This window comes from Adelges cooleyi, unplaced genomic scaffold (assembly GCF_023614345.1).
Source record: "Adelges cooleyi isolate 19-005CV unplaced genomic scaffold, UGA_ACOO_1.1 ACOO_flye_CR_arks_rails_tigmint_CR_PRNA_30, whole genome shotgun sequence".
NCBI classification, from domain to species: domain Eukaryota; kingdom Metazoa; phylum Arthropoda; class Insecta; order Hemiptera; family Adelgidae; genus Adelges; species Adelges cooleyi.
In genome coordinates this window covers 18,340,730-18,352,890 of record NW_026095971.1, presented here as the reverse complement: position 1 = coordinate 18,352,890, position 12,161 = coordinate 18,340,730, and the positions used below count along the sequence as shown (strand labels likewise).

The window sequence follows — 12,161 nt, the reverse complement described above, 5'->3', positions numbered from 1 at the left end:
AACATAATCATATTATATCAGCACGTTGTGTGTGCTAACAAAACCACTTTAATGACACTGCGATCGTTTATATATTATTATGGGAAAAGCACGTGTGATAGCATGTAGGACGGCCAGTGATAGGCGCCGGACGCGTTGTTTTCAAGTTTCGAATTTCGCTGGAATGGCGCCAAACTGGTCGCGTTCGCCGGCCGGCGTGGCCGTTGACGGGTCGGATACACGACATGGTTGTTGGTGCCGGATGCCGTACTTTGATTAGCGTGTGGAAGGGGCGGAGGGAAAAAAAACCAAACGAGAGGAGATTTTCGCGGAGAACGGGACAACATAAAAGAGAAAAGGACACGCGGTTAGAACCGGTGTGGTAGGACGGGCCGCGGGGGGAAACGCTGTGCCGGTTGGGAATTCGCGGCCGGCGGTACGGGCAACACTGCGGAGCCGCGCGCGATGCCATTGGCCGAACGCGTCCGCACCGTCTAAGCCCTAAAACGCAACACACACGAATCACGATTGTTATTATTTTTTTTATTTTCATCTCTTGCCTTTTTTAAATTTAATTTCATTTTATACATTATATTATTACGTTTTCTTCGCGAATATTTTTTTTCCAAACGCACACGGTGCACGCTCCGCGTTCCATCAACGTCGACGCAACACTTGCCCCGACAGCCGCAGTCAACTGGCACGCGCAGACGGCTTCATCGTCATACGGTATCATCATCAGGCATCAGCGGCTACCCGTGTTTCCTCTGCTCGTACCTACACCTCTAACGATAATAAAATATTTTTAATAACGTCCAGCTCCGTCACATTTCGGCGTACCTTCTTCACGGCCAATCCCACCGAACGCCGCCGTCCGTCCGTCGTACGTCACGTTCGCGGCACAGTCTTCCTACAACACGAGATCTCTTAAAAAAACTTCTACCCGTGCAGTTGTGCCGTAATAATAAATAAATATTTGTCAATATCACACACACACGCATTAAGCCGACGACCGCCGCGGTATCATTTCTTTACCACCACCGCTGTGTGCGCGCGCGTGTGATCAGTAACCGACCGACGGCATCGAAACGGTGTGACGAGACGACCGAGGAGAAAAACCCCTCGTTAACATCATCGCCATCATCAGTAGCGGTCGCAGTCTCGCAATGGACGATCTGAAAGTCGAGGTGCTCTTCGAAAACGGCGCTTATTATGAGGTGAGTCGCGCACGCATGCATACATGCACACACGTTACGGCAAATAAGGTTATGCGTTTTTGTGCGGACGCGGTGTCGCCGACGGGTTTCCCGTGGTAGCCAAAAACGCCCATGTGCCGTTCAGCGGCCACCGACTGTCGGCCACACGGCGTACCCTCAAGTCCAAAATCACTTTGAGGTTAACACCGGCGGCTCACTTGCATACACAGTCTCGATTAATTTTTGGCTTCTCCCAACTCCATTCCAACTTCCAACTCCATACTGTCATGTCCATTCCGGTTAGTGATTACGCTGGTCGATTGATTGCACCGATGAACAAAAATAATATTATGTTTTGGGTACGGTACAAACCGGGTGCAACAAAATGTTATTTCTTAAAAGGGGTACAAAGTTTATCGACTGTTACTTTCATGTTTGTCAACACTGGCCAAAGTTTTCAAGTTTAACGTCATAAAGCTAATAATAATATTATACTACCTATACTTTGTTCTTATTCAAAACAGAGTACAGTAATACTTTGATGGGTTGCGCCAAAAAATAACTAGGTGTTCAGTATTCCGTTCAAATTAAATAGACCAACCACAGGACACCCGATGTTTGGGGGATCACAATTATTAACTTAACACTTAATGTCCACACAGCCGAGTACATGATTTTTCCTTAAGTAAAAAGATATACATATACATGTATATTAAATATATACACACACATTTTATAGTTAAACCTTAATTTATGTTAAAGCCTGTAGGTATTTAATTAGCAGTATGTAACAAGAAAACAGCAGTAACACGTCTATTATTCATATATTTTTATCTATCTATACTATTAATTCCAAGCAAAATGTGCAGGGATGTACTATATTAAATATTTACAAAACATAATTAACAATAACAAATTTGACAAAAAAAAAAATATTCAGTGAGAAAGTTTAAAATTTAAACGTATTAAATCATTTACTAATGAAACAAAATAATGACTGATAAGGCAAACTATTAGTGTGTTGGTTACAAAAGTAGTAATTAGCTAATGCCAATCATCATTTATAACAATTCAAATATTGCTTTAATTATACCATTCCGTGTAAAACGGAACAGAAAAGTATTAAAGTTTTTCACTCTGTTTTTCCTTTTGACACATTTATTTATAGTACTTTCCGCATTAAAGTGATTTAAAAATGGCTATTTTCTACTATGTTTTTGCAAGACAAAACCATTCCTATTCATTATCAGATAGTACACTATACAGTAGCACATTTCGGCCAAAATTTACTAACAACCTTTTTTAATTATGCTAACGGTATCCACTATGATCTTTTACTAATTAAGTCATTCTCATTAAGGCAATAGACTTATCATATAATGTTCCTATTTCTTAACGTTTTATATATAATAAGGTTGTGACTGTATGTTAATTACATAACACATATGGGTTAGTTCATTGTTAAGCAAACTACAGTGTATAGACTTACAGGAAATAACATAGTCAGTTAGATATCGATGCATAATTCACAAAAATGTGTTTCCAACAAACTATCGTAATGAGTAAACATTTTTAACCCTAGCAAAGTCAATGAAATGTATTTTTATATAAATACCTTTCATTGTCGTGTGGTAAACGCTCACTTGATTTATATTTTAGCCACTACTTGTTCAATTATAATATACTTAACCCTCGATATAACTTATACCACCTCATGCCAACATCCAGTAGTGGATCTATTTTGTTGAAATAACATTTCATTAAATTTTTTCAGTTCTGATGAAATATGTGAATTTGTTTTTATATTTTTTTTTGTCTCAGAATGTCTGTTATATTTTTTTCTGAAACATTCCTTGATGTGTTAGCATAATTTATAAGTGATAAGTGAGGATTTGAAAATATAAATAATCAAGTGATGGCTAAAATAGAAAACAAATGCTCACCGTGCATCATTTGACAGAATGGTTATTATACCAAAAACCAATTATTTTGCTTAAATTTCATTATTGTTATGTAATTTTCAATTATGGTTCAATATATCATTTTAAATAGAAAAATTCAACAGGAAAGCGTCGTACTCGCACGTTCCCAATAGTTAAGGTTTAAATAGCGGGTTCTTCCCAACACTGTTACACATTAAATTTCAACTTTCTACTCAATATCAAAATATTTCAATTTGTTACATTGACATTGAACGAACATGGCTGAAAGAGTTAAAATTTAAATATTAACATATTAAAGATAAAATGTTGTTAATATCCAATGTGATAGTAACCAGTACTAGCTTTTCAATTTATCAAAAGTTATGCAGTTATTATCCTAATTTAATGTTTTATTTTTATTTTTAGGGTGTCGTCATGGGTGTTATGGATAGTGAAGTCTTAGTTTCTTTCCCAAATGAGTAAGTATTTTTATTATTATGTTATAAGTTAAAACTGTAATAATAATAAGCAGCTACATTTTTTCTCCATAAAAGTTCGTTAACAAAATTAGGTGTATCAAATTGGGTGTATGAATATAATTTTGACAATTCAATCTCATTTAAATTAGGAATTTGATGTGAAAAATGTATTCAAATTGTTTAAAAGTCAAAATTAGTATTTTTCATAATTAAAATTATCCCTTTTACTGCTGAATTAATTTTTTGCTATTGTATGCTACTCTGCTGGGATAATATGTACCTATGGGTTAAGAATTTGGACATCAATTTTTTTTTTTTAGTCAGTATTTTAGAATATATTGGGTATTTAAGTTAGCAATTGTTTCCTAAAAAATTGAGGTAAAAATATAAATATGCAAATTAAAAAATTAAATTATATAAACATTCGTCTATAGAAAAGCAATTGTGTAAAGCTATGAGCACGTGTATAACTATTCATATTTGCATATGCGTCTGATCATTTTATAGACAATGATAGTGCTTTATAAAATATGATTAAGATTTAGGAACCCTAGCATAACAAATATTTTATTTTACTTATAGCTTCTTTGATATTTTTCAGTTTTTATTTTTTATTATTTCATAGGATTTGTCTTGTAATCTACCATATGTTTGTGTTATCACATTAATGATTATAGTTTTTGTTGATTTTTAAAGTGTATAAGCATTCATAGCACCACACAGTTGCTTATCTATGGACGCGTTTACGCGTCTATAGCAGTGAGCGGGTTAAGTAGGTTGTAGGTAACACTGTATTGCTGCTCCTTTATTACATTAATAAATATAAATCAAAATTATTTATTAATTAGCAGTTACATATAATATATTAAATGTTGTAACACTTCCATACAATTTAAAATTATAAGTTACTATAAATTAAAAAATATATATTTTAATTACTTAATTTATTTTTAGCTGGTATCCCGAAACTAAATTCAATTGTGGCAATGTACGTCTTCCTTTGGCTGATAGTCAGTGTAGCACCGATTTCACAGACAACCAAGAGGTAGAAGTAAAAACCACCAGAGAGCCTCATCCATGTTTAGGATGGATTAAAGCAGTAATAAAAATTATCAGTGGAAATCCTCCTACCCAATTTGCTGTCCAGCATCTCGATAGTACGTACACAGAGATAGTAACACCAGATCGTCTGAGGTGCAGGAACACAAACCCACACATTAATGCCAACACTTTTTTTAAGTTTGACATTGATGTGCCTGAAGATGTTAGGGAATGGTGTGTATTTCATTTTAGTTTGTAATTTACAATAGTTTTAACTGTTATTTTATTTTCAGTGCTAAGATAGATGGTATCCATAAAGATCTACAAAAAGCAATTGGTGCGTCGTTGGTCATCTATAATGCTGACCAATGTGTACTAAGCGTAATATCTCGTTCTCCCTTGACCAGTAAGCGAGCGCTGATGCTAGCGGACATGCATTTTAGGAACCTTAATCAAAAGGTGATGTTGCTAAAAAAGACTGAGGAGTTGGCTAGGCAACTAGAAAGCTCCAAGCAACAAATTACATCATCATCTTATACGGACGAGTTTAAGGTACGAGATGATTTAATGGGATTAGCTATTGGTGCCCACGGTACTAACATACAGCAAGCACGCAGGGTCGACGGAATTACGAATATTGAACTAGACGAACACACGGGCATCTTTAAAATTTACGGAGAGGTAATGTTTTTTAATAAATGATTAAATTTTAACTAATATATTTACTATTTTAAATAATATAATATATTTGTTTTAAGAATAAAGAAGCTGTTGTGAAAGCACGGGGGATTTTGGAATACAAAGAAGAATTCTTACAAGTTCCAAGAGACTTTATAGGAAAAGTTATTGGTAAAAACGGTCGTAACATACAGGATATTGTGGACAAAAGTGGAGTTGTAAGTCAAAATAAGAACGAATTTTATATCCGTATTGTTAAAAATTATTTAAAAAAAAAATTCTATTGACCTTAGATCAGAGTAAAAATTGAAGGTGACAATGAACCTCAACCTACTATTCCCCGTGAAGAGGGCCAAGTTCCTTTTGTCTTTGTTGGCACAGTTGAAAGCATATCAAATGCTAAAGTTTTGCTTGAATACCACCTAGAACACCTTAAAGTAATTATATTTTGATATTTTATTATTGTAATTGACCTTATTTTTTTAATGTGTTTTGTTTTTTATAATTTAAGGAACTTGAACAAATTAGGCAAGAAAAAATGGGGATGGAACAAGAATTACGTAGCATTCACAGTACTGGTCCATCTTACCCTCATCAAATGATACCAAACTATACCATGCAAAGGCGAAACGATCGGTAAATTCTTTCGGAACAAAATTTCCATTCCAGTTTAAAATAAAATATGTATAAAATATAAATTTTGCCTATCACTTTATCTAGCTGCTTTAAGTGTTAAAATTAAGTTGTTTTTTAATTTTTTTTAGTGTAAAATGTTATTAGGTGTTTCTTTACTTACTAACACTTAACCTTTGATAATTTTAATTTTTATTTATGTGAAGTATTTAAAAAAAAAAATATTTTCACTGTGTTAATAAATGAATTACCATAAATCAAGTTCTCGCTTAAGATTAAAAAAAAAACTGGATTTACATAGGATTTCACATAGTTTCTTGTATCTAGTTTCAACTAGAGGTCCTTATTACACGTGTATTCGATTACACGTGAAACACGTGTAATTAACATACACGTGTATTCAAAAAAATTTATTTTTGTTATTAATTTTAGTTTTATGTTTAATATCACGTCTATTTAATTATACGAACTCAAACACAAGTATATTTGTGTAAATACGTTAACTCAAACTAAAATTTTTAACAAAATAAATTTTTTTAAATACACGTGTATTTATAATTACACGGGGTTCGTGTACACGTGTATTTAAATTACACGTTTAAAATCACAGGCACTAGTTTTAACACTAATAAATTTATTTTTAGGTTAGGGTACCTATGCTGTACCCAAACCTGGGTATATTTGCATTAGAATGATTATTATTGTTTATTTTTTCTGTTTAGAAACTTTAATAATGATACTGAAAGTATGAATAACGGAATGGGAGGTAATTCAATGGGCAGAGGAAGTGGACGACCTAGAGGAACAACTAATCGTGGTCGAGGCACAAGGCATGACTTCTATAACAACAGTAAGTTATAGAAAATTCATAATTATACTATGGATGGCTTGTAATGGTGTTATTTTAATCACAAATATACAGGTAACAACAGAAACCAAAATCAGGACGGAGTTGACGATAGACTACCGCCTACATCACAGCGATCCAACCAATATCAGTATAATCGTCAAGGAGGTCAAGGTAACAACATGGCTAGAGAACGTCGTGGTGGAGGTGCTGGTAACGGTAACTCTGCTCCTAGAGGTAATAGAGGAGGTGGTACCAGACGAATGGAAGATAGAAGAAGGACAGCTGATGATGAACACACTGTACTTGACAGCGCTCAAGACAGTGGTGATAGAGGTAAAAAATCTCAAGTTAATGTACCTTAAACATTTTTGTTTGTGCTTTTGTTTTGTTTTTGGAATGTTGTTTTTCATGAGTTATGCCCTAGAATGAGTTAATCAATTAAAAAAGTTTCTATTTATTCATTTTTGTTGGAATAGTTTGATATTAGCTTAGTTAAAAAAAATCATTTATAATTATTGTAACACAAACATTACTCAAATATAAATTAATGTGCAGATAAAAGAAAATAATATTTAAATTGTGTACCATTAGGGTCATCGTATTAAATAAATAAATAATAATTATTATAGAAAAAAACTAGGTATTAGTGTTTTAAAAAATAACTTTCTAACGTTATAATAAAACTCACATAGAATTATATACTACGCAAATCTAAAAATTTTAATTGCATTTTGTGGTGTAACATACATTTTTGTATGGATGGCTTTAATTAGTTATTTTTCTATATCATGCTATTTGATAATGTAGACGTTTGGCCAAATAGACTATGTTGCTGTTAACTGATTTTGGTACTGGAGCAAAAAAAAGTAAAAACATCCATCTATACTGCCTCGCTAGCAAAGAAAGCATACTGCTTGGCATATACTATGCCATGTTGTATTTATTTAAGAAAACATTTTTTTTTCTAAATTTGTTAGTAATAGTTGTGAATTTGATAAAATTTACTAAATAATTAATGCATCTTATATAATTCTTTACGCAGAATCAAATAAAATACTTGAAATAGATAAATAACATCAGAGTTCACTAAAAACAACGTATATGTTGTTTTTGCTTAGTAATTTATGAATGGATATATAATTTTTTCCTTAAGAAAGGAACAGTATGTTCTAATACGTTGTTCTTGCAAGTCATAATTGATAACAGCCCATTGGTATCAACCCATTTAGGTAATAAAACTCAAGTTAGAAGTAATAAAATTAGTATCATCATTTTTACAAAACATTTAATATGAATTGATGTGTGTTCATTATAAATAAATATGTTGTATCTACGTTGTAGATAATTTATCTACATTGTGATTGTAGTCTACTGCTAAAAAATGCATAAGCTTCTTAGCAAGAAAAATGTAAGTGCACTGTACATAGCAAAAAGGCCATAATATGTTCTGATCATATATTGCTTTCTTGCTTGAATCATGGCACATACTGCTTTCCCCCCCCCCATAAAAACATGTTTTTATTTTTTTAAATACATTTATATAACATACTACGATTTACAATGAATCTATTGTAAAATCCTGGGAAAAAATGGTAACATTTTGCTAAGGACATAAAAATTGCACGTTTAAATACTGAGTATTCCTTCATAAAATTTTCATTTTTCTATGTTTGGCATATACTGCCTTCTTTGCTAGCAGGGCAATATACTTGAGCATGTAAATGGGAATTTATCTTCATCTGAAAAGCACCATCACTATGTCCAGCGAGAGAATGTACCTTTGCAGAAATCAAAGTACCCTACTGCCCAGACTGTGCTACCAGGAGTAGCATGTTTAATTTCTGTGTAGTCGCGTTCACTCGCTGGACAGAGTATGGAGATTTTTTGGGGAATCACTCTTTGTAATCTATAAATAATACTATATAAAAACCATTGTTTGTTTTTTCAATATGGCCAAATACTTAATTTTAATTTTAATATTGTGATACAGTCAATACCAGAAGCCAAGTATTCATAAAAAAAATAACATTCTATTACATTTTTATTAACATTCTATTACATTTTTATTAACATTGTGCTTAAAAAATGAAAAAAAAAAACAGTATTAATAGTGCACAACACAATATTTCATTATTTGTTCTTTTTAAAAAACATTTTCAAGTATTTTATTTGTATGTTTTTTTCTATTATTTTTATTTTATTTGCGCTAGAGTCTGTATCTAGTGTGGACGCGCAAGCACCAAAGTCCAAAAGCAGCCAAAAACGGAGAAATCGCGCCATAGCTGCTGCTCAAGGTGAATGCCCAGCTAGTTCTAAAGGCAGTGGTAGTATTAGTAATGATGTTAACGAATGTAAGTAAAGCAATACTAACAAGAAACAGTTTTATTATGTGCCACAGATAAAAAGAGTTTTGTGTTGCAAGAAAAATAGGTCATCTAATGAAAGATTGAATGTTGAAAACAAATATATTGAGTAATTCATTCAGTTATAAATATTTCTAAATGAGTTCCATGTACATTATTCATGATATAATAAAACTTCCTGCTTTTAAAGATTTTACTTTATTGTAGAATGCTCGTATTGATATTTAGACGTATACAAATTTTTAGTTACTGCATGACATGTATAGAAAGTATATTATTGTAATACAACAGATAGGAATGAACTACTAAGTAGTTAAAACCATAAAATTTGAAAGATATCTCGTACTACTTTATATAAACAAAAGCACTAGTGATTACTGCACCAAGTTAAAAAATAAAAATACAGCTACGACTTGTTACATGAAGTGTAGATTGATAGTAATGTGTATTTTAATATAGAATCAACTAACAAATAGCTAATGTAATTGAGCTATAGTAATTATGTAAAAATTTATTTTAAAAGACTAAATCGAAATTATTTTTATTCAATTTAGTTTTGTTTTCTTATAGGGGCCTATGATTTCAATAACGACAGTAGTGCAACCAATACATCACAAACTAATGCAACAAACAATGGAAACACTAACAATAATAGCACAAATAACGGAAACAGCAAACAGTCGAAAAACCAAAGGTCAAAAGGTCAACAGAATAAGTCTCCGTCAAAGAACAAGTCTAATAATGCAACTCCGGCTGCTAACGGACAACAGGTGATTGCAGTTAACGGATCATCAACAATACCTGATGCCGATTCGACTTAAAACCTCTTTAAATTTTATGTATTATAAGTTAAAAACCATCTAACAGAAACGTTTATTCAAACATGTTGTTTCTAAAAAAAAAAAAAAAAATTATAATTATTCTTGTGGTATAAGATATCAAACCATTATTAATATTTCTTTTGAAATGTTTCTAAAAGAACTTTAATTAACAACAACAAAAGCGTCTTTATAATGTGTGGAAAAATTTAATTGTAATAGAATTATTTTCTGCACTCTTGATTTTTATATTTTTATTTTTCAATTTTGCCATGTAATATATTAAAAGATTTATTTGAAATTCTACCTTCTTGCAATGCATGACAAAAAAAAAGTATATGTATATTTATATATATATATAGTAAGGGAAATATATATATTATATATATATAAATATATATGTATAAATAATTGGATTTTTTTTTAAATTCCTCTATTGAATTTAAAGTGCTAGAAAAAACGAAAATAAAACTACAGTGTTTGATACCATGTTAATGGTCTTTAAAAATACTTTCTAACGAGTAAATTTAAATAAATATATTAATTTAATAAACATTTATTTATTTATATTTTTCTATTAACAGTGTGTTGGTTCATTTTTTTATTTGGAATTTTCATTTCAAAAATAATTATACCCTAAATTTGATTTTTGTTAGGATATTCATTATTATCCGCTTACTACGCCTATGCATTTAACATTAAAATTTTCTTATAGCCTAAAGGTAAAAATTGAAAAATAAATAAATATATATGTATATGATGTAATACATTTTTTTGTGTAAAAGTAATTACACATATTGATAATGATGTAAAATAATAATATTAATAATACTCTTTTTTTTGATAACGATTTACTTATATTTAAAAAAAAGAATATAGCAAATAATATTTAAATGGCATCAATTGGTTTATAACAGTTATGTACGCAAAATATAACATTAAGTAAAATATAAAAAAATACTAGCAATCAGTTCATTTACCGATTATTATATTTTATGTATACTGTATAACCTATTTTGCGTGCTCATTAGAACAAAACATTTTATCCAGTTTTGTTTATAATTATAAATATTTATTTATTTTCTTTTTAAAACTAATATTAGTAGCTGTATAATGATTTAACTAATAATTATGTTAATATCGGCCTTTTAATGTATGAATTATTACGGATGTGAAGTTAAAGAAGATGGTTATGCGCTACCTACATTGATTTTATAAAGTAAATAAAAAAATATATTATCTTATGTTTATATTTATTTATTATATAATTTTATTGTAGGATAAGACGATGTACTAAATTTTGTCAAGCATATAATGGAAAGGAAATTTTTTTTGTGATTGTGTCTAAATTGTAAAACTTATCTGCGAGTAGAAGATCACTCATTATGTCTAAATGTCTAATTATTATGTCTCACTATGTGAATGATTTGAGTAATTTTGGCACCTTGTTTAGTGGAATTTGCTGAGGTCGTCCAGCATAATAAATATATAATTATAATAATAATAATAATGTATGTGACTTTAAATTATGTATACAGCATATATTTAGCGACCATTATAAAATATACATACCTATTTCTTATGTACATGTATAACTCAGATTCATATATATATATAATATATTTATATGAAAATAGTTTATTTAAGATCAATGAGTAATATACATCAATATTATACTATTAGTTATATAGTATGATAATAAATATAATGAATACATTATAATAATTTTGCATAATAAAGAAATTGTACATTTTTTTTTTTGGAAATTGGTATTTATTTTTCTCTGTTTATTGTCATCCAGTTCTGAATGTTTATAATAATATAGCTATATTATATCATATAAAAGAGAGCGGGGCGGTTTAAAAAAAATATATATATCATAGACAAAACTTACTGTATATTATACTTGAGTATAGATAATATACAGGGGATAGCCCCCATTCATATAAATAACAGTCCTCTTACAAAACTTATTTAAAGCCACTTACTTGACTCGCGCCTAGGGGTGGATTAAAATGGGTGTTAGGATTCTCTACCAGCTCATATAGACCGCGTTGACATTTATATATTGAGATCTATGATACAGTATATACTATATTAATAAGAGAAAAAAATGAAAACCCCTATAAAAATGATTTAGATCCACCACAGCATGAGTCCTTGTTAGCATCACATCTTTTCTTTTTGAAGTTAATTTAAAGG

General features: G+C 30.7%; 1 protein-coding gene across 3 annotated transcripts; it reads left to right on the top strand.

Moving 5' to 3' along the window:
• The first annotated feature begins 470 nt into the window (after nucleotides 1-470).
• On the top strand, nucleotides 471-10,270 carry LOC126838591 (fragile X messenger ribonucleoprotein 1 homolog). 3 transcript variants are annotated; one of them, XM_050573122.1, is made up of 11 exons: nucleotides 471-1,196; nucleotides 3,524-3,576; nucleotides 4,531-4,851; nucleotides 4,911-5,298; nucleotides 5,376-5,513; nucleotides 5,589-5,732; nucleotides 5,807-5,931; nucleotides 6,651-6,778; nucleotides 6,851-7,111; nucleotides 8,989-9,072; nucleotides 9,712-10,270. In XM_050573122.1, exons 1-11 carry the CDS (start codon nucleotides 1,146-1,148, stop codon nucleotides 9,960-9,962), a joined length of 1,944 nt encoding a protein of 647 aa, XP_050429079.1. In that variant the 5' UTR covers nucleotides 471-1,145; the 3' UTR covers nucleotides 9,963-10,270. The 3 variants fall into 3 exon arrangements, with proteins under 3 accessions (XP_050429079.1, XP_050429080.1, XP_050429082.1); XM_050573125.1 differs by having other exon boundaries at nucleotides 1,143-1,196; nucleotides 8,989-9,129; XM_050573123.1 differs by lacking the exon at nucleotides 8,989-9,072 and having other exon boundaries at nucleotides 9,712-10,269.
• The last annotated feature ends 1,891 nt before the right edge of the window (nucleotides 10,271-12,161 follow it).

Bases quoted from the DNA above. Each gene is read 5' to 3' on its own strand.
- LOC126838591 (XM_050573125.1), top strand. From the start codon at position 1,146: ATGGACGATCTGAAAGTCGAGGTGCTCTTCGAAAACGGCGCTTATTAT. The intron at 3,577-4,530 runs GTAAGTATTTTT...ATTTATTTTTAG, and splicing joins TTAGTTTCTTTCCCAAATGA to CTGGTATCCCGAAACTAAAT. The intron at 5,932-6,650 runs GTAAATTCTTTC...TTTTCTGTTTAG, and splicing joins ATGCAAAGGCGAAACGATCG to AAACTTTAATAATGATACTG.